Here is a 23,411-nt window from a genome sequence, read left to right on the forward strand (position 1 = left end):
TTATAATTCGTTTATAAGTACACAGTTTATAGCTTCAGATACCTCACAGTATAAGCTACTTTCTGTACTCTAAATGAATGGCTGAGTAGGATACAGCTGATCATGCACTACTGAGAAAAGGTATAGAAAAGAAAAGGCATAAGGACTGAGATCATTGTCTCTGGGATGGCAGCAGAGTGAGAAGAGGTTATGATCAAGGAAGCTCTTCTTGGGGTTCTCCTAGTATTTCACAACCCCCACCATATAATATTTTTTCTCCTTTAACTAGTAGCTTGAAGCTTATCTCTTCCAGAAAACCTTTCTGTATTAAGCCATAAAAGCAAATTCTCTCTGACCCATTAACAATCTCTAATGCACCTTTAACATATTTCTGTAATTATATAATTATCCATTCCATGCCTGTCCCCTCATCAGTTCTCTGAAGTTGAGAAAGATTGTGTCTGTTTATGTCTGTCCTATGCCTTTACTATACAGATTTTTACCCATCAGCATTCAATTCATATGTTTATCAGTTTTAAGGGACTGAAGTAATTTAGGCATCAATGTACACTGGAAAGAGGCTCTACATTCACAGGAACTGGGTTCAATGCTTACTACCTATATGGCTAAGTGGTGGAGTAGCTAGAGTAGCAGACCTGGAGTCAGGAAGACTCACCTTCCTGAGTTCAAATCCGACCTCAAACATTTACTAGTCGTGTGATCCTGGGCAAATCACTTAACTCTGTTTTTTCCTCATCTATAAAATGGGCTGGAGAAGGAAATGGAAAACCACTCCAGTATCTTTGCCAAGAAAACCCCAAGTGGGGTCATGAAGAGTTGGACACAACTAAAAAAAAATGGCTGAACCTATTTGACATCTTAGGCAAGTCACTTTATGACCCTGGTCCTCAGTTTCCTCACGTGTAAAAGGAAATGATCAGACTAGATGACCTCTGAAATCCCTTCCTGATCTAGATCTAGGATGCCTATGAAATGAAAATCATTCAAGGAACAGCAAAATCTGAGGATTAGTCAAGACCCAAGTGATACAGTTTGAGAAATGATTAAATTGCAACATTATTCTAAATCATTTTGAGTCATGAATCAGAGATGAACTTAACTAACTTTCATGCTCCTGATGAAGTGTACAGACCTCACAAATTTTAAAAACTAAAAGAATGAACGTCCAAATCTTTGAAATGCCATTCATCACACATTGATTCAACAAGCATTTATTTGATTAGTAACAGAATACAAATACTTCTAGAAAGTGATAATTTAATCAAGTGCAAGCAGAGTGATTTTTCAAAGGAAGGTTAGGTTTAATTAACTTCAGTATGATATTTTGAGGAAATAACTGGTAGAATCAGAGAAGTGAATCTATGAAAGTAAGGAAGCTGTCGAAAGCTCTGGTGTAGTTAAATAGTAATGAGATATTTAACTGTCATAATACCAAAGGCAATTTTAAAGATGATTTATTATTGAAGTCCAATCAGATTAGAAAGGTTCTTACACTGAGTAATGGAGAAACAAAGCTTCTCCGATAACAGAACTAATAACACACTAGAATGAAGATTTTTGCACATCACCAGAAGATTAGGAAGCCAGCATGTAATTACATCCCTATGGCTTACTCCTCTATGACCCTGAATATCATCTTGCTGAAGTCTATGTTGAGTATCTCCTATATGCCAGGCACTGCACAAAGATATGTGCTAACTCTAGAATTCTAGAAATTAGAATATTTTTATAGAGCTGTTTAAAATTAAAAGTTCAAAAGACCCTTAGAGATCATGTAATTCAATTCCCTCCTTTTGCAAATTAGGAAATTGGCTTAGAGAAGTGACTTGTCCAAGATCAAAGTTAGTGTCCTGCTGAAACACCAGTCTAAAATGCCTTCCCTCCTTACCTCTGCCTCTTGGAATCCTGATTTTCCTTCAAAAATTAGTTCAAGCATCACCTTCTATATGAAATATTTCCTAATTCCCACCCCCAATGTTAATGTCTCTCTGTCCTGAAATACCTTATATTTATATTGTATATACTTATCTATGTACACATTTTCTCTCCAGATAGAATGTAAGCCCTTTGAGGGAAGGTATTCTTTCTCCAGTACCTATCACACAGTCTGGAACTTTGTAAGCACTTGGTAAATGCTCATTGACTGAGTGATATTAGTAGAACCAAGCCTCAGGTTCAAGTCTCTTGACTTCCATTCCCCTAGGTCACACTGCCTTCCTTTTCTGGGTTAGATGAGATATAGAGCTTGAGGATAGTATTTTTAATGTTATTTTCCAAGTTATATCTGCTGCAGATTTTTTGCACAGTTCTTGATTATATTTCAGGGAAGAAGAAGAGGGAAGTTGCTACAGCATGGAAGTCAACTGCCTATTGCTTGTGGTTATAAATGCCATACCTAAATAGAGTTCCCTTTCTGATGACGTGGTATATGACACTGTTACTCTGGACCACTATTAAGGTAATTTTCAAACTCCATAATTTAACAGATGGAATTATGATACTAGAGTAATCTTGCATTTTTCCCCAAACAAGGAAAACGAGCAAGCTATCCAGAGCATGTTAAAAAAAAAATCAAGGTTGGACATCAAATAAGAAGATAGTTTGAGAAACAGGAGAGCATGGAAAGAGCTTAGTGATAGTTTTGAAAAATGTCATGGCATCCCCTAAATTTTACATGTTTGTAAAGAGCCAAATTTCTGAGAGATGAATAGGTTTCCTAGTCACAAATCAACAACATCAACTTTTTATCTATGCCCTCTTGGCCATCAGTGAAAAATACTTCAATTGGTGAAAACAACATTTTATTACAGAATTATTTAGAGCAGTTCTCCACCATTGTCAGCCCACACAAAGGGCAGCATGATAGATGCTGATTTATATGAAGGATCAAGAACATCCAGCTCAACCCTTTCATTTTACAGATAAAGAAGCAAAGGTCAGGAGAAGTGAAATGATTTGCCCACATCATATGCATGTAGTAAGAAGCAGCCCCTGGTCTTTTGCACAGGGATCACCTCACCTGACCCATGTACAAAGAAAAGAAGGAATAGCATTCCCATTGTGTTCTACGTGCACATACACATGTACACACACACACATGCCAGTCAGTTACACTGGTCAGAGAAGAGGTTACCAACTTATGGTATTGTTGTGTGATTTTTTCTGTATTCTGGGAAGCCGTTGTCCAGGGCCCCCCCGGCTTTGAAAAACCCAGATGTTGATTGGGTATGGATGTAATGGCTGGACAGTTTGGAAAGCTGTCTACTTTATCTGTTTCTGTCTTGATAATTCTGCCTGTATACTTTGAAGTTCGGGGTGCTGACCTATTTCCCCTGAAAAAGGTAAACGATATATGGTCTGACTGATTAAAGTAAGCTTGTTAACCCATTTTGAGTTGCTTTCCTTTAACAAAGCAGATCCAAGAACCTGTGGTGGCGGCAAACCCTGGGGCACCGGGGTGCTTGCTGCTACAGGTATATGTACCAAAGAGGGCCTTCCAACCGGTCATTACTACTATACCTGATCCTAACAACAGCCATGTCTCTTGTTCTGAAGAATCAGCCCTGTAATACCTCTCCCCTGTCAGACACAGTAACTCTCACCCAGGCATCAGGAGGGAGACTTTTTAAAAAATCTTTTAAAAATCTCCTTTAGGGGTGGGCAGGTAGCACAGCAAGTAAGAGCACTGGCTCCAGTGTCAGGATGACTTGGGGATCAAATCCGGGCTCAGACACTTAGCACCCACCCAGAAACACCTGGCCATGTAATCTTGAGCAAGTTACTTAACCCCAATTGTTTAGGGGTGGCCAGGTGGCTCAGCAAGTAAGAGCACCGGCTCCAGTGTTGGGATGACCTGGGGATCAAATCCGGGCTCAGATACTTAGCACCACACCCAGAAATAACTGGCCGTGTAACCTTGAGCAAGTTACTTAACCCTGATTGCTTTAAAAAAAAAATCTCCTTTAAAAAACCTTTTTAACTGATGACTTTTGTATTTTCATTTCTGAAAATATCCCTCCTTTCAACCCCAGTGAGCCTTTCCTTGTAATAAAGATTTGAAAATAGAGATTAAAAAAACACAGTTCAGCAAAAGCTAAACCTATATGTTGAACATGTCTGATGGTATAGGCAATATTCCACACTGTTAGTCCTTCAGATCTCTAATAAAGAGAGGGAGGTCATATAACTTTCAAAGGAAGGTCTGCTTTCTTCTGCTTTAGGGAATGGTGCTTATTGTCAGGGTATAATCCCCATTTGAATTGTGAGCATCACTGGGTTCACTTAGCATGTACTGCATGCCTTTCTGTCTTGCAAATGAACTTTTGTCACAGGAAACCCAGAAGAGAGACTTTGGGAAGATAATGTAAATTTATCACTGCTATGACAAAAAACAATGCAAGGAACATACTCCATGAAAAGGGAACCAGCATCACCTCTGTGTTTGAAGGATAGTATATTCAACATTTTATTTTATTTTTTGCTTTTTGGAGGGCAATTGGGGTTAAGTGACTTGCCCAAGGTCATACGGCTATTTTATGTATTAAGTGTCTGAGGCCAGATCTGATCCCAGGTCCTCCTGACTCCAGGGCTGGTGCTCTATTCACTGTGCCACCTAGCCACCCCTATATTCAACATTTTAAACAGAGAACCATTTTCAAAGGGTTCAAGTCACCCTAGATCTACACCAAAATATCATTTGCATTAGCATCACTGTCATTCAGCACCTCACTTTATACCACAAAACCATAGCTAGACACTCATGAAGCAGAGGTAACATAGGTAGTTCAGGAAAGTGTAAGGGAGAAGAAGGAATCAGATGTCCTGGTGATTAAGTCAGAATGTAGTTGTAGAACTCTGCAGACTCAACTAGCTTCTGCATTTGCTCTTACTTCTGAATAATTTGAAAACTTTGTTTCATGGTTTGAAACTTATTTTAGCACACCTAAATGTAATGTTCCCCACTTATATTTTCCTGTTTTAGGAGTTTTACTTCCTCAGTTCTCTCAAAATGTTCTAGACCAGAGCTGCCACACAGGAATCTCAAAACCCTCATAGCACTGGGTTGCATGCAACCTCCCAAGGCATATTATGCTGCCTGGTTTCCCTTTGTTCATATTAATACATGAAGAGAAATAAATATGGTTGCCATGGGAGTTTAAAAGATGCATGATAGGGGTATTTAGGTGTCACAGTGAATAAAGCACCAGTCCTGGAATCAGGAGGACCTGAGTTCAAATGTGACCTCAGACACTTGACACACTTACTAGCCATGTGACTTTGGGCAAGTCACTTAACCCTAACTGCCGTCCAAAAAGTGAAAAAATAAAAGATGCATGATTTAAACGAAAACCAAACACAAGTTTGAGTTTCTGACCAGTACAATGGAAGAATCATAGAATGTTTGGGCTTAAAAGAGAGATCATAGCATATGCCCCTCCAATAAGATATAGAAGTTTTGTGATTCCGATTATGCAAAAGAAATCTACCCAAACTAAGGATCTTTGTTTTAATGGAGTGTCTTATGCTGTTAGAATGCTTACATGACTGTAATGGGTTTCTTATTATCCATTTTAGGTGTTTTAACTTTTAGTCTTCAATTTGTAATGAATTAAAAAAAAAGCGTCAAAATTGAATTCACTTTGCTAAGCAGGACACAGATTAAAGCCACCAAGGAAAAAGAATTATGATGCACATTATAACAGCAATTAGTTTACAATCTCACCTGAATCCATCCTCGAGACTACTTTGTTTACAAGGAACTGACTCTTGGGAAAAGGTCCATGTGCATGTGACTTGTGGATATGCTTTAAGCTGTACTGAGAAGCAAAATTTGTCATCTTCACCAATCTCATAATCTTCACTTGAATTGGAAGCATTTATAAATCCCTTTTCTGTTTAAAAAAAAAAGCACATGTATTTCTTTAATTTATATGGTTAAGAAAACCACACAAAAACATGTTGGGACTGGTAAATCTATATTTTTGTTCATAATTTGAGAGCAAAAGGATTCCTAGGAGGGCAGTCTTGGCATATGCTAATCCAAAGTGGCACATATTTTTCTAATATATCTCATTCCTGATCCACAATTACAAATCTATAACCTAAGGAAACTGTCTCCCTTCATCTTCCACTAACAGATACAAACTCACTGATTATCTGGATTAGTTGAACAGTAAAATATAAGCTCCTTGAGGGAAAAGACTGTTTTGTTTGTTTGTTTTTGTACTCCCAGAGGCTGATATGCATGGTAGGCATGTATTAAATGTGGGTTGAATTGAAGAACCAAGGAAAGGGCAAATCTAACCAGCAATTTTTAAAAATTACTAATTATTGAAGCTCTTCCTTATCAGCAATAAGGAAACTACCATATTTGTTTGCATTTTCATTACAGTTCAAAGTTGTACTCTAACTTGAAATCCTTCAAAATAAAGCATTAAGAGGCTCCACAAGCACCACAAAACCAATGTGGTAGGGAGTAGAAGAATTTCTCCAACTGGTATGTGTTTTCCTTGTCCTGAATCCCTGGGACAGCTCTTTCCTCTGCTTCTTACTGCTCTCCTCTCTTCCGCCCTTCCTTTATACTCTGGGTAATGCTCATTCTTCTTGTCAATAATTCTTTTCAACATTCCCCCCAGACTACCCTAATTTGTGGTAACCAGAGGAGCACAAAGGAATGTTCTAGTTCTAACAAACTTGTGTCTAACTATGGCCCTACACTAGCTAAGTGGGGCACTGCAGACAATTGAACCAATCCCTCTAGTATTGCTGCTTCTGTGAAGCTGCCATCAAGGTGAACCGAGGATTCTCTGTGACTTTTGTAAACACACTCAAAATACCACACCCAGCTAAAAAAGAACACAACCTAATGCTATAAACATGGCTTACCTAAGACGGTAACCAAAGCTGATTGGCTGGGATGCTTTGATGAAGCACAAGTATAATGCCCAGTATTGCTTCTTCCTACTGATTCCACAAAAGCAAATAAAATTCGAATCATAGTCCTGTTGGCTGAATAGGCACTCATCTGAAAGTGGCTGCCCTAGATTTTAATCAAACAAGGTTGGCATTTAGTGTTTTTCAATCAAAGTGACTGGCATTGCACTTATTTTGTCATGGGCTTGACTTATATGAGCTTGATTTATTACCTCTTTTAATGTCCTGTTTTCAAATTTCCAGGAAAGTCTGAATTCATAATTCATATAAACGGCTTTGCATCTTATCAACAAGGGTTCCCCCTCTTTAATGAATAGTTGTGGTAGAGTTGATTCCGGGTTTTGATTTAGGTCTGGGAAATGAAAATATCAGAAGTAAGCAAGGGAAGAAGGAAAGATTTCTCCTCACCATCCACATTTGGAACTTTTCAAAGGACTATCTGACATCAAATTTCAACCATCTCTCACACATTCTTTTTGGTCTAAACCTGTGATTTCACAGGTGTAGCAAATTTCTCACTGGGAATTCCCAGTGAGAAAATTGCCTCAACCAATTCAGGTATCAACTGAGCAACTGTTCTACCACTCATTGTATTAGAGATGTCTGTGGTATGCTGAGAGGTTAAGCCCCTTGCCTAGAATCACACAGTAAGTATGTGTCAGGGCTAGGACTTGAATTCAGGTTGTCTTGACTCTGAGACCAGCTCTTTATTCACTAGGTCATGCTACTGCCTCTAAACAAGAAATAATTGGTTATTCCCAAGACTTGTGGGTATCCCCATTATGAAGGAAGCATTTACAATATTTCTAATGTGTTCTTTATCAATTTCATGGGTCGCCTTAGACAAAAAAAAAAAAATATTCACCTAGTGGTCAACTTGGTGAAGAGCTTCTCTTTACCTAACAAGGCTGGTCCTAGGCGAACACAACCCCTAAAACAATGTATTAATATCAGCATTTACTTTTGAGAAGATAAAGGTAACTATTGTAATTCTGAAGCTCATTTAGCAATGTCATGTTGGTCTTGACCTAGATTATTTCCTAAGCAATGGTCATGTCCAGTAATAATCAATTCAGCACACTGTACATGAAAGTGTTACCTAGTGTAAACAGCTTTGTGCATTTCTCGCCCAAGTCATTTTTTGCACAGCACCATATGTCTGTTCCAAATAATTCACGAAGTACCTTTTCCTTCTTTCTAGAGACATCTTGACTTTTTTTGCAGCTGCAATTAAAAAACAAATAACATTTGCCTGAATCTATAAAATATATGTATATATATAAATCTATTTTAAAAATTCAACTGAGTATTTAAGTAAAGGAGAAAATTAAATATTTACTCCATGATATGAAAGAGTAAAATAAAGATCAAAGGAATCACAGATTTTTAGCACTTGGAGATATTTCAAAAGTCATCAGGTCCAACCAATAACTAAACAGGAATTTTTCTCTGCAACTTCTCTGACCAGTAATCATCCAGTCTCTGTTTGAACGTCTCATATGTAAGGAAGATCTCCTTAAAAACAGCACGAAATTTAACACAAAGTTTATGAATGATTGAGGTATCATTCTTACTAATCTCAGCAATTTGGAACAACACTAGGTAGTATATAATAGAAAGAAGTTCACATTCCTTTTTTTTTTTTTTGCATAAGTACCCACTCATTACCCAAGTTATCAAATATGCATCTATAAAATAAAGGGAAAAGGAAGAAAGGGAGAAGAATTATTACTGCACCTTCTACTTTCAAAAATGGTAAATATGACAACTACAAATGTCACACATGTTTGAAGGTTTACATCCTTTAGACCAATCTTTTAATTTTAATCTTTCTCAAGAATTTTCTAACAAGCAATGAATTGATGGATTTGGGTTTAATAAAGCTTTGCTTTTTAATATGGTAATTTAGACCATTCATATTTAATAATCATCTGTTAAATCTAATTTGGTTTCTGTAATTTTAATTTTTGATTTGTTGTCTAGAAGGAATGAAATTTAGCTCACCTTTCTTTAATTAGTTCTATTATAACTACTTCACTAAAACTAATTAGCCAAAGCAGTATAACACCTGTGGCTTGGTCCCCTTTGTATTAAAGTCAGAGTTTTCCTTCAAGGATCACCAACTTCTTTCCTTTTCTTATATTTTTTAATTTCTAAATCAAAGTTAAAACTCTTCTCTTTCTCCACTTATTGTCATCCACATTTATCTCAAATCCAAATTTGTTTTTATTTCTCTTGCAGAAGCTGACATGTCTATCTATCTATTGAACTTTGTATTCTTAACTATAGATAATGGCAGGGCTAAAGAGTTACACTATTTTTATTGAGAATTTATTGTTCCATCAACATGAAGCTCTTCCCTAACTATTGGTAAGGATCTTTTCTATTGTATTGTTGTTAATAAATTCTCTTAGGGCTTCTTGATTTTATTTTTAAAATTTGAATCCTTAAACTTTATTACACTTCAAAAAATGGATACACATGACAATTCATCTCCCATAATCAATATATCCAAAATATGGAGTTCAATATTGACATAATTACTGTTAAATTAATTCTGAAACTGTGCCAAATACTGCAATGTAAATTTAAACTGCTATTTACACAACTAAAACTTACACATTAAAATTCTAATAATCACTATATTAAAATTTAGCAATCATTTTTTCTACGGATAAGTATTGTTCTATCCCAAATCAAAGATTTAATGAAATAAAAAAAAATTTGTTAACCATCATTTCAACAGAGATTACCCAATATTACGGAAAAGTCTTGACATCCCAAAATATTTTATTAGTTGTATTTAAAATAACTTTTAAAATTGCATAAATTTACTCATGTCTGCCAACTTGTAAATTTATTCACTGATGTTTTATTTAATTTGCATGCCAGTGATGTAAAACTAAGTAGTACATATAAAAGTCGGCCCTTCAAGGCCTTGTGAGGACCTTGAGAGCATATGTGACAGCTTCTTCTCTTCCTAAAAATCCTCTGAATATCACTGAAGTGCAGAAAGTTCTTGCTTTACTTAAGGGGATCATTCTGCAAACCTCTACTAGTAATGTGAATTTGCCCCTGCCCACCCACTGGCTTCCTGATTTTTTTAATATCCTTTTGCTTTTAAACACAATATTTAAGTTTTCAGGATGTATGATTTTTGGATCTAGTCTCATGCTTTTAAGACACAAATAAGTTTTCAACCAATTTTACCACTTTTCCCAGGTTACTTAGGTATTAGATGGATTTGCTGTGAGTATCCCCCTTGCAGACTGAAAACCCTCTATGCCTTCTCATCCTGTAAAATTCTTTTCCATAGCCTTCCTCTCTGGGCTCCACTCTTGACTCTCCAGACTTTCTCCATTGTGAGTAGTATCGTTACCCTGGAAATTTACTCTGCCCTGTAGCCCCCTTTCTCCAGAAGTTTATTTCTCCCCTACAGATCCCTTTGTCTTGCTGGTTGGTTCTGGGAAGAACCATTTTAAGTAAAGTGGCCAGGTTAACCAAGTATTCATTCCTCTCTGGGCTCCATTCTTGACTCTCTACACTTTTGATATCATGCCAGAGCTTTCCTCTCACCCTGGAAGTTCTCTCTGTTCCTTTGGCCCCTTCCCCTGAATATTTGGTTCTCTCAAAACCTCCATTTTAATTAAAGAGCCCAATTATCCATGTATTCATTCCTCTCTGGGCTCCATTCCTGTTTCTCTACTATGCTCCCTCCCCTCCTTTTATATGTTGTCTTCCTCCATTAGAATGTAAGCTTCTTTGGGGCAGCTAGGTGGCATAGTGAATAGAGCACCAGCCCTGGAGTCAGGAGAACCTGAGTTCAAATCTGGACTCAGACACTTGACACACTTACTAGCCGTGTGACTTTGGGCAAGTCACTTAACACCAACTGCCCTCCAAAAAGCAAAAAAAAAAAAAAAAGAATGTAAACTTCTTGGGGGCAGAAATTGTCTTTCTTTTTACTTATATTTGTATCCCCAGCACTTACAGTACCTGGCATATAGTAAACATTTAATAAATGCTTGTTGAATTATTAATTCTATAAACACTTTCCAAAGTGCTACAGGTTTTACTCTGATTCTTTCATATTTTAGAAGAACCAATACCTGATTGGTCTGGAGAACCAGCACCTGGGCTGTTATCCTTCTCGCTCCCTACATGACCAATTCACCTCCACTTCTGCTCATACATGTCCTTATGTGATGTCTTTTATGCCAGTTCCCATGTGCAAGTCATCCTTGGTAATATCTCTATTTACACCAACTATCTCTCTTTCTAATCCCTTACACTGTGAGTTCCTTGAAAGCAGAACCTTGTGGTTCTATTCTTTTCTTTTCTTTTTTTTTAAAATATCTCTAGCATTTAGCATAGTGCTTAACACATAGCAGCTGCTTAATAAATGCTTGTTGCCTGATTGATTGCCCTCTGGTTCACCTGCAATTTGGAATTTTTTTTGAGATAGTAACATTCCATCATCCATGGCCAAAGACAAGAGAGGAAAGGGAATAAACATTTGTAATGTGCCTACTATGCTGCGGGCACTGGCTATGTTAAATGCTTTAAAAATATTATCTCAGTGATCCTTAAAGCAACTCTGTTGAAACAGGGGCTGTTATTATCCCCTTTTTACAGTTGTGGAAACTGAAGCAAACAGAAGCTAAGTGACTTGCCCAGAGTTACACTGCTAGTGAATATCTGAAGTCAATCTGAACTCAGGCCATCCTGACTTCAAGCCCAGTTATTCACTCTGCCACCTACCTGACTGACTGGAAGAATAATGATGTTTGAAAGTTGGTCTTTCATTGATTTGAGAGCACTAAGCAATTTTCCAAACAAGAGCCAACCTAATCTCCCGCTCTGATTTAAATCTGAGCCCACAGTATGCACCATTTGTAGGCATATCAAATACATATATATTGAAGGACTAACTTAATGGTTATCTATATAATTTTGTCATAATCAATGCAACATGTTTCTCATGTGTTTTCATTTAAAGTTCCTCATACCTGGCCCCAGTTGATCTTCCCGGCATCATACATTATTCCTCTTTCCACATTCCATACTTTAGGTGGGGAACCTGTGACCTTGAGGCCACATGTGACCTTCTAGGTCCTTGAGTGTGGCCTTTTGACCAAGTCCAAGTTTTATGGAACAAATTCTTTTATTAAGGGGATTGAAGTTTGGATTCAGTCAAATACTGTCAAATGTTGTGGTTTCAAAATATGAGCAAGAGACACTTCATTTTGGAAAAAAAAAGTCTTTAAGACTGTGATAAAAACAAACTTTTGTGTTTTCATTGCAGGTAGGACAGTCACCAGAAGCTTTAACAGAGTAAAGTTGGCCAGGGCTCTCATTTGCATTCTATCTTTTCCAACTGGCACATACTGATCTGTAACTATGGCCTCACCATGAATCACTGATATTGCTGGCAATACATGAAAGAGATAGTTTTCATCAATTATATTCAGAGATAACACTTCAGTGACTGAATACTCTGAACACTATGCTCCTGGATTCTGTACAATTTGATTGTACGAGATATAGTATACTATTGAATACCTATACTTTGTGCATAAAATTTAAGAAAGGCTCACCTTAAAAGAAAATCAATAATATCTACATTGAAATTATATATCCTGTATACCAGTTTTGTGAGTCCAAAGACAGAGATTGTTGTAATCTACTATGATACTCTCAGTAAAATCCTATGCACTTTTGTTGTCATTCAGTCATTCAGTTGTGCCGACTCTCCTTGACCCCAATGGACCACAGCACACCATATCCTTCTGTCCTCCACTATCTAATGAAATCTGTCCATGCTCATGTTCATTGCTCCCATGACACTATCTATCTATCCCATCCACTGCCACCCCCTTTTCTTTTTGCCTTTAATCTTTGCCAACATCAGGGTCTTTTCCAATGAATCCTGTTTTCTCATTATGTGGTCAAAGTATTAAAGCATAAGCTTCAATATTCAATCTTCCAATTAATAGTCTGAATTAATTTATTTAAGTATTGACTGATTTGACCTTCTTACTGTCCTAGGAAATCGAAAAAGTCTTCCCCAACACCACGATTTGAAAGTGTCGATTCTGTGGTATTTAGTCATACATTGTATGACTAAAGATATTAATTTGGTATAAAATATCTTATTTTATCTATTTTAATAATTAAGATTTGAATTTGAGGGTACAAAGAAATCAATCAATCTATCAGTCAACAAACATTTATTAACCCCTTACTATGTGCCAGGAATATAGTAATTTTTTTGAGTGCTGGGGATATGAAGAAAATGAGTACATGGGTAATTGTGAGGTGGTGTGCAATCATTATCTCTGTGTGTAGCTGAGGTGGAGTGAAGGAGAAGGACATGGGGTTTAAGGAATCTGAGAAACTGGGAGGTTGTGGGGGCGAACATGTTGAACGAGCATCAACTTCAATTAGAATAAAGGTCCCTACTGTAAAATGAGTTGGTGAGAAGAGGAAGACAGTGCCCCACAGGCTGATCTTGAAAAAGGAGCAAGAATGACATGGGGAGTGGACAACAGAGATAATGGGATTGAGTGGAAATTTTTGATAGTGTAAACTTCAAAGAAGGGGAGGTTATTTAGTAATTATAGTAAAGGGAAAATTTGGAAATAGCAGCTCCTCACTCCCACCCCCAGCTTATTATTTTAATTGACGCTTTTCATTAATGTATTGACACCCTCATGACCCTAGATTTAAGATGATACTATTTTTCCCATTTCAGCAGTGGTAGTAGTAGGAAGGGAAGCTATATTACATTTTCTTCTCTTATCCCATTGGAAACAGGGAAGAAGGAATGAACAGCTGCCAGATGTTGACCACTGTCACTTCAGGACTTCTGCAGTCTTTCCCCTGTGACCTCCTCCCACTCCTTCCTTCCCATTTTCTTTTCTTCTCCTGCTCCCTCAGCAGTTAGAGAGGGGAAGAAGGATAGGAGAGGTAGTGGTCATAGCTGTGATAACTCCATGTTCCCTCCCCATTATTAACCCTAGAGCAATAATGGAAGCTCAACTCTCTCTTCCTGTTCAAACCTTCAGCCCAGGCCTCCAGGGAAAACCTAGTGGTAGAAGCGGCAGTTGTGGTGGCTCCAGGCTCCTCCTACATCTCTTCCCACCCCTGGTCCTGGGGGAGTAAGAGAATGAGTAGAGCCCATAGCAGCTGCAGCAGGTGCAGAGGGAGGTCATGTGCCTTCTCCTGAACTATCTTTTATACTCAGGTCCAAAAGGAATAAATACCTCACAGGAGACCCTGTCCTTTTTCCTCCTCCCCATTCAGTTCTGGGGCACTGGAAGCCACTTCCTTCCTTCATGCCCCTCCATCTGAAGGTTGTCAGAGAATGTGGTGACAGTAGTAGGGACAGTTAATGGGTCCTTTTCATTAGTCTTTTTGGTAGATATATTTTTATTTTTCTCTATATAGTCTTTATTTTACTTCTTGGGTCCTTGATAGTTTTTGTTGCCAGAAGCTAAAAGAACTTATTCCCTATCTTGTGTCCACTCTGTCATCCCCCATGAAGTTCACATATATTTTTTTTCCAGAGGTCTCAACTGTAAATCACTTGACTTTTCCACTAGCACAAACCATATTCCCTGATACAAATTTTCATTAGCTGGCATAGGACATAATTCTTTTTTTTGGAGGAGAAAAGACAAGGCAATTGAGGTTAAGTGACTTGCCTAAGGTCACACAGCTAGTAAGTATCAAGTGTCTGAGGTCACATTTGAACTCAGGTCCTCCTCACTCCAGAGGTGGTGCTTTATTCACTGCAATACCTAGCTGCCCCAGGACATCATTCTTAGTATCAAATATATCCATCAATTTGTTAGCTTGCTAAGGAATGAAAAAAGTTGATTGATGCCTTCTACAATCCATATCCTAGCCCTGACTTCAGCTGCCCCTTAATTCTAGGTGATGATTCTCAGAGCAAAAGTATGGACAGCAAAATTCCATCATTTCAGACTTCACTACTCCAAGAGAATATAAGTTCCTTGAGGGAAGGTGCTATGTTTTCTTATTTTTTTGTCTCAGTACCTAACATGATATTTTGCCCATCATAGACTCTTAATAAATATTCACTGAATTAAAATTAGCTCTCAATTTGCCATAATTCATATTGGCTATATACAAATCTCACTGATTAAAAAGGTAATTTATTCCTCTGTTATTTTTTTTAAAAATATCATTCTTAAATAAGGAAATTATAGCCCAAAATCACATCTTTTTATCAAACCAGGCATTCAAGGAATTAGCTTCTGTGTCCTAAAAGTTTTTCATCTTAAAATCCTACATTTATATATGGAAAAAATGTTGTAAAAATAGGTTCAGGACTGTGATAGTAATGGCAATTAAAGATTCCCCTGTATTGGCTTGGTTTTCAAATTGATTGTATTAAAACCCAGAATTTGTTAATCCCACCTGTGGGATGGGCTTGTTGATGTGAAAAGAAAGTCCTGAAGTGGGAGGAGCTGGTGATGTAGATTTGGAGAGACAAGAGAGGGGCGGAAGTTCTTTTTGGAAGCAGCACCTCGTGGAGAGAGAGAGACTAAGAGATTGCTGGTGGCCGCTTTGAATTGCCCTGGACTTTTGAGACCTGCCCCCTGAGCTGCCAAGGACTGAGGAGACATGGCTGTTTTGCTGGTACTTTGTCTGTTTTGATGTTATTTTGCCAGATTTGTCCACTGGTGAAAGACTGTCCTGTTGAAGAAGTCCTGGAACCTGGCATTTGGTTAAGAAGGCCTGAGACTGTCCTGCAGACAGAGAGTGAATACTGTCCACTGGTGAGGGACAGTACTGAGAGTGAATACTGTCCACTGGTGAGGGACAGTACTGTTGTTGCAGGGGTCTGGAGACTGTCCGGCAGACAGAATGAATACTGTCCACTGGTGAAGGACAGTGCTGTTGTTGCAGGGGTCTGGGAGCCTTTCTGTTGGTTCAGAAGCCCTGAAGAAGGATTTTCTTGTTGTATGTTTACAGAAATCCTGGGAGAGGGCTTTGCTAATGTGTTCAGGGGTTCTAGGACTGTTCTACAGACAGAGGATAAATTCATGAAGGGACTGGCAATGTATCTTATGGCCTTGCTAAGCCTTGTCTCCCCAGGAACTAAGATTGCTGAGAACTTGCCTCGTGTCAAGATGAAGAAAAGACCTCAATTTGGGTATTAAGTGCTGTGTTTAAACTTGATGTAACTCTGGGGTAGATTCAATTGTGATCCAGGGGTGGGGAACTTTTGACCTTTTTGTGTTCTATGGTTGAGCAAATGAATGTATTTTACTTATGTTTGGAAACTAATCTCCATTTGAGAAGAGGGGCTTTGTGGTGGACTTAATTAAGGTATAGCCTAGGGGTGGAGAAGTATTTGGAACAGAGACTTTGTAATTGATTGAATGATTGGAAAGTCCTGGGGTGGGGTAGGCCAGGCCTTGGAGATTATTTAATCACACTTAGTAAATGCTGTATTTTGAATGATGTCATGTTTTGATCTTCTCTGTTCTGGGTTTGTTACTGAATAAAATAGAGAGCACCTATGCTGGTATTTTGAACCTGGGAAGTTGCCTTCTTTTGGCATTACATTACAAGGACTCACTTTAAAACTTGGGTGCAAAGCATGATTTAAGGGGTTTAAGAGGACCTCACTTAAAAATATTTCCCCCCTCAATCTTCCTGAAAATCCTACATTAGTTAGTGATTGTGGTAATAACCACCAATTAACAGAAAATTATGAATTAGCTTATCATCATACCAAGCTTATATGATAAGGCCTGAGAAATTGGCAGAGGACATTTAAGCTTTGATAGGGTCTAGGGTGATAAAAATATTTAGAGAATAGAGTGAGGTGCCATAGAAGCCTAGAATCATCACATCTTAGAGGTGAAAAAGATCTTAAAAGTCATCTAGTTCATACCCAAATCTTCTTTATATTATAGAGAAGGCAATTGGGGTTAAGTGACTTGCCCAAGGTCACACAGCTAGTAAGTGTCAAGTGTCTGAGGTCAAATTTGAACTCAGGTCCTCCTCACTCCAGAGGTGGTGCTTTATTCACTGCAATACCTAGCTGCCCCAGGACATCATTCTTAGTACCAAATATATCCATCAATTTGTTAGCTTGCTAACAAATCTTTATGAAAGATTTTCATCCAGTCTCTGTTTGAATCCTTCAAGAAAAGGAAACCTCTCTACCTCATAATACAGACCATTCTACTCAGGAGTAATTTGGGAGCGAATATATTCTTCTCATAATGAGAGACAGTGTGGTGCAATCAATACAGAGCTAGCCTCAGAATCAGGAATATCTAGGTTCAATTCCTTATATGAGCCTGGGCAAATCAAATGACCTCTCAATGCTTTCATTCAACTTTATGACCATAAGGTACAGCATAAGCACAAATCACATAGGTAATGAGAATTCCTCCCCAAGAGCTTCCCAAATTGATGAAATCACCCATCCTGTCAAAAAGTTATATTGAGTATATATCTCTTTCTAATTTCTATCTCTGAGGCCCAGTTTTAACCTTCAGAGCTGCACAGAACAAAACTAATCAATCTTTCTTTGATAGGAAAGGAAAATGAAAATGGTTTGTAAGGAGGTGAAATACCAGGCAAGTACAGAAATAATAAAAGAACATCTTGCTGTCTTCAGTAAGTTCAGGTCACCAGGTGTGGACCAAGTCAGCCTCCAGGTACTGGGAGAACTAGGAAGTGTGATAGATGAGCCAGCATCTTTGAAAGATCATAGAGAACAGAAGAGCCCTACAAAGCTATATATGGTGTTCCAATATCAGAAGGGAGGAAGAGAATGGAGTCTGAAAACTATAAAACAACAAGGTTGGTTTTGAAACCTGAAAAAGTTCTCAACCAGGACTGGTTAGTGAGTAGATATAAGAAGAAGCCGTGATCACCAAAAGGCAGCCTGAATTCATTAAGAAGAGATCACTCCACACTAACCTCATTTTATGTTTTGCCAAATTTGATAGATGGATAGATGAGGGGATTGTGATAGAGCTTACCTAGAATTTTGCATTTTCATTTTTGAAGAAAAATATAGAGAAATGCTCTATAGGACATGTGTTTCTCCATAGGACAGATAGATGGATTCAAATCTAGTCAAATTGCTATACCCATAGAATAGTCGTTAATGATATGATGTCAGTTTAGAAGGAGGCCTCAGAGATCTGTGCTAGATCACATTCTATTTAACATATCAGTGACTCAAATGAAAACCAAGGTGACAAACATCAAATTTTCGAATGATAAAAAGTTGGGAGTATGATGGATAAGAGAGTCAGGATTCATAAATGTCTTAACAGATCTGAACGCAGATCTGAATCAAGTAAGATTAAATTTAAAAGAAGTAACTATAAAGTCTTATGCTTGGGTGAAAAAATAAACTTCTTAGGTGTAAGATGGGAAGGGCATGATTAGACAATATGTTCCTATAAAAAAGATTTTAAAGTGTTAATGGATTGCAAGTCAAATATGGATCCACAGTAATATGATAGCCAAAATAAAAAAACCCTAACATAATCTTCAAATGTTTAAGAGAATCATATTGCCAAATATGATTCTAGAAGGTAGTAATAGCCTGGCCAGACCACATCTAAAATATTGAGATCCACGCACAGCACCATATTTTTAAGAACATCATCGACAAAATGAAATGATTTTTGAGTAGACTCAGAATACCGAGGAGACTGGAAACCGTGCCATTAAAGACTCAGTCTAAGTAACTAGGAATGTTTACCTTTGACTTAGAAGGAGCATGGGAGCTGTGTTGAAAGGCTGATACATGGAAGAGGGATTGAACTTTTTCCACTTGTCTACAGAAGACAGAACTCAGAACAATGAGTAGAAGGTAGAAAGAACAGAGTTAGGCTTCAGGTCAGGAGAAACTTCCTAAGCATTTGAACTGTCCAAAAGCGGAAAGAGCTGCCCTAGGAGATATATAGTTCAGTGCTCTTTGCTACAGGTCTTCAAATAAAAGTTGGACAAACACTTGATGGGGATGTTGTCAAATTCAATACAGGCTGGAGTAGGTGACTATTGAAGACTTTTCCAACTCACATTCTTAGATCTGTGATTTTACATTCCAGCCTTTCACATATCTGAAGACAATAATTATGTGCTTCTCTAAATAAAGGCTTATCGACTGATACATGTGGCATAGTGGATAGAATGTTGGATTTGAAGTAAGGAAGATCTAGGTTCAAATCTCATCTCTAATGCTTACTAGATGTGTGACCCTGGGCAAGTCACATTCTGTACACCTTAGTTTCCTCACTATAAACTTAGGGAATTAGATAAAATGGCCTCTAAGGACCCTTCTAGTTCTAATTCTATGATCATATAACTATTTTTTTCTAAGTGCACACCTGTATTTTCTTTAATTATTTCTCATATGATGAACCTAGGTAACATAAAGGAATTGGATGCCTAAAATATCCCAAAAGAGGAAGTGGGACCCCTGGGTATCTCTGAGACACCTTCAAGGGGCATCTATGATGTCAAAACTATTTTCATAATAATGCTAAGATGTTTTATTTCAAAATACAGTAAATATCAGTAGATATAACCCACATAAACAAAAGCTCATTTGGGTGTCCTCAAATGAGGACATAAAAGGGTCCTGAGACCAAAAAGTTTGAGAACTATTGCTCTAGACAATACAATCCTGGGATATTTGAGGAGGGAGAGAACACTTTTGATCAGATTCTTATTCCCTGATTGACTTCACTTCCACACCAGCTGCCTTGCTGTGTGGGACCCTCCCCACCTTTCCAGATTCCCTTTACATTTTATCTTCCCCTGTTAAAAAGTATGCTCCTTGAGAGTAAGAACTATCCTGTTCTGTTGTTGTGTCTCCAGTGCTTAGCACAGTGACAAGCATATAAGAAATGCCTATTAAATGCTCTCTCTAGGTATATGAAAGAGGTAAATTTTGAAGAAGGGTAAGGTAATTTCCATAATTCTAAAATATGGAAATGAGGGAAAGTGTGTTTTATAAAAATATGGATGTAAAAGATGGAATGCTGCATTCAGTGAATAGCTAGTAATCTAGTCTCCCGGGAATATAATACATAAAGAGGGGGCGAATGTGAAATAAGACTACAAAGGTAATATTTAACACTTGATAAATGTTCTTTGAATTGAATTATAAAGAAAGGGAGGTTGGAACCAGATGATAGCAAACTTTCAATCCAAAATTCAGAGTAGGATAGGATAAAATGAGATAGAGTAGGATAGTATTTCTGAGGCAATATAGAGCCACTGAATGTTTTTGAGTAAGTAAAACGTATGATCAGACTGTGTCAAAATGGGTTTTACTTATACAACAATTATGCTTATGAATTTTTAGATTTTCCTGAATTTTAGTAGCCATCTATATTTTCATTTATAATATGAGCTATATACATGAAAAGAATTTTTTAAAGCTACATTTCTTCTCATAAACTCTATTGTCAAGACTTTTCCACTAATAAGACTGATTTTTCTTTGCCATCTATCTGCCACCTCAGTTTTACCTTCAGGAAATGCTAGTGGCAGCTGGGAGCTGTCCACAGCTGAAACTCATTCGGAACAAGGATTCCACAGGGTATCAGGACACTCTCTAAACCTGGTTGAATGTAACGAACATGAACTCTTTATACAAATTGTGCTCCAATCTTGAATTTTTGCTTGATCATTGACCACATTTTTTCTGTTTGCTCCTTGAATCCTGTCACTAATGATCTTCTGATATATTCTGGACCCAGAGAGTTTTCTGCCTCTGGCCCATTTTCTTGGTACTTTGTGCTAGATGCTGTGATAACTAAATATTTTTTCTCTGGATGGCCCAGCTCCTACTTCACTCATCACAAATAGAATTAAAACACTGAACAAACTGCCTCAGACTGTACTGACATGATGGCATCATATTTTTGTGTTTGTATCCCCAGTATTTAGCACGGTTCCTGGCTCACAAGATGCTTACTGATTGATTTGGAGGTTGGGGGGGTGGAGAAAGAGGGGGAGGATCTTACCTATCCTAGAGCAGCACATGGCCTTCCCATCTTATCACCATCATGATTGACATTTTTCATGACATTTGACAAATTTGACAATTTGTCAAATAAAATAGTAGCAGTTCAATGTATTCCCATTTGTTTATTTCAAACAGTATTTTTAGTTTACTGATTTTTATTGTCCTTAGAAATGACTTTTTTGTTATCCTTAGGAATGTCAGCCCTTACAGAAGAAAAATGTAAGTATTACTGACTGTTGTATTAACTACAATATTTTGGACACACCACCTATTCATTATAGCAGTATAAAATATTTGCTTAAAAATGAGCTTGGTATTAAATTATTTGATTGGCTAACATTTGTAACATTTGACTTGTACCTTTAAAAAATTCAAATAGAGAATTTAATCTGCAAAGTCCATGAGTATAATTATCAGCATAAGTTGCAAACATCTTACCTTTCATTCTGTGGGTTGCAAAAAGACCACTCTACCACTGGATCTGGGAAGCTTTCTGATATGCAAACTACCGCATCCTGGTTTTCCAGTTTTCTAAAATATGGCTCTCTGAGTTTTCCTGTTAAATTAAGTCAAGTTATATTTTAAAGTATGTGACAAGGTTTTTTCTGAAGGCATCATTGCTTATTTATAATTAATCATTTTAATAGTGTTTTTAGTCCTCAGAGGTAATGAAAATATTTAAAGCCTTACATCATAAGGAACTGAGAACTTTATTCTATGCTGTTCATCTATCATATTAAGCCCAACACTAGCTGAAATCCCAAGTTTCATCACTGTTGTCTCACCAATATCACTCATATGGGACTGCAATTGGAACTCAAATTGATATAAGAGAGAGAAGCTAGATTTGGGGGGGGGGGGAGTGAGAGGTGGGAACATAACAGGATGGAAATTTTAGACTTGATAGTGAAGAAAGGGAGAGAAATATCAGTATAGCTCAAAATGGACACTTCCAAGTAGGAAAAATGTCAAGGTTCCCCACCCCTTTCTGTACTTTGCTTCAGCCTATGTAAAAAAAAACATACCAAGATAGATGCCTAGAATCTTAGAGTTGGCAAAAAACCTGGCCATATCTGTTAGGTGATACAAAGAGTGAAAGACTTGGAATCAGGGAGTCCTTGCTCCTCTGCGTTTTAGACTTTGAACCTCAGTTTCCTCATCTGTAAAATGGTGTTGGAAATGTCTGTCTTGGCAGATTTCAGAAAGACCTGGAAAGACTTACATCAACAATGCTGAGTGAAATGAGCAGAACCAGGAGAAAAATATTGTATGCAGTAAATGTGAAATGATCAACTATGATTGACTTAGTTCTTCTTAGCAATTCAATGATCCAAGACAATTCCAAAAGAATTGTGATGGAAAATGCTATCCACGTCCAGAGAAAGAACTGTGGAGTCTGAATGCAGGTTGAAACATATTATTTTCACTTTTTTTGTGTTTTTTCCCTTTTGTTTTGTTTCTTCTTTCACAACATGATTAATGTGGAAATATGTTTCCACATGTATAACCTACATCAGATTGCTTGTTGTCTTGGGGAGGAAAAAGAGACAGGAAGGGGAAAATTTTGGAACTCAAAATCTTATAAAAAATGAAAATTGAAAACTATCTTTCCCTGTAATTGGAAAAAATAAAATGCTATTTACCTTCCCCACCCCACTTCCAAAATAAAATATCTGCCTTGACCCAGGGAAGTTGTTACAGGAGGTCAAATGAGCTCATTTATGGAAAGAGTCTTGAAATCATAAAGCCATTTATTATGTTGTTATCGTTCTTATCATTAATTTGTATTTAATGGCTAAGTCCTACTGGGCCCCAAGTATAATCAACAGTCCAAAGTCAAAGCAATGATCAGTAAAAGTCAGATACCACACAGATGAAGGAACACATTCAAATAGCTGACTACTCCTGTGCTTTTTAGAGTACTATTCCCTTTGGAAGAAATGAAGCTGTGGACAGCTCTCTCCTTTATTGTTATTGTTCAGTCATTTCAGTTGAGTTTTCTTGGCAAAAATACTGGAATAGTTTGCCATTTCCTCCTTCAGCTCATTTTACAGATGAAGAAACTGAGACAAAAAAGCGACGTGCCTGAAGTCACACAGTGTCTATAACAGGATTTGAACTCAGGTCTTCCTGACTCCAGGTCTGGCACTCTATCCATTGTACCACTTAGTGGCCTTTTATTAGTAATGTAGCAATTCACCTCTTGCTCCCTCCAGAATGGGAGTCTGTTTTGTTAGGAGAGTAGTGAAGGTACCCTCCTTAAACATTCATTCTATTTCCAATATTTCCAATAATGGGGGATTTACTACCTTTCAAGGGAACATACTCTAATTATTAGGTTATTCTTCATATTAAACCAATATCTGTTCCTCTATAACTCCCAGTGTCAATCCTAGTTCTAGTCCTTTCAGACACAACGTAAGTTGAAATTCTC

The 23,411-nt window shown here is 37.5% G+C and overlaps 1 protein-coding gene across 2 annotated transcripts in view; it reads right to left on the reverse strand.

The window, feature by feature from the left end:
• The window catches only part of FLT3 (fms related receptor tyrosine kinase 3), an 82,346-nt gene that overhangs the window by 39,539 nt on the left and 19,396 nt on the right, over positions 1-23,411 (reverse strand). For both annotated transcript variants that reach the window (XM_069079668.1, XM_069079667.1), the window contains exons 5-9: positions 21,416-21,533; positions 8,033-8,157; positions 7,146-7,285; positions 6,886-7,039; positions 5,723-5,891 (exon numbers count right to left, since the gene is read on the reverse strand). In XM_069079668.1, coding sequence (XP_068935769.1) covers positions 5,723-5,891; positions 6,886-7,039; positions 7,146-7,285; positions 8,033-8,157; positions 21,416-21,533 — 706 coding nt within the window. The remainder of the gene's footprint in view (positions 1-5,722; positions 5,892-6,885; positions 7,040-7,145; positions 7,286-8,032; positions 8,158-21,415; positions 21,534-23,411) is intronic.

The sequence above is a fragment of the Petaurus breviceps genome, unplaced genomic scaffold, assembly GCF_028583685.1.
Source record: "Petaurus breviceps papuanus isolate PSGF00001 unplaced genomic scaffold, PetGlider_PUasm1.0 91133, whole genome shotgun sequence".
NCBI lineage: Eukaryota > Metazoa > Chordata > Mammalia > Diprotodontia > Petauridae > Petaurus > Petaurus breviceps.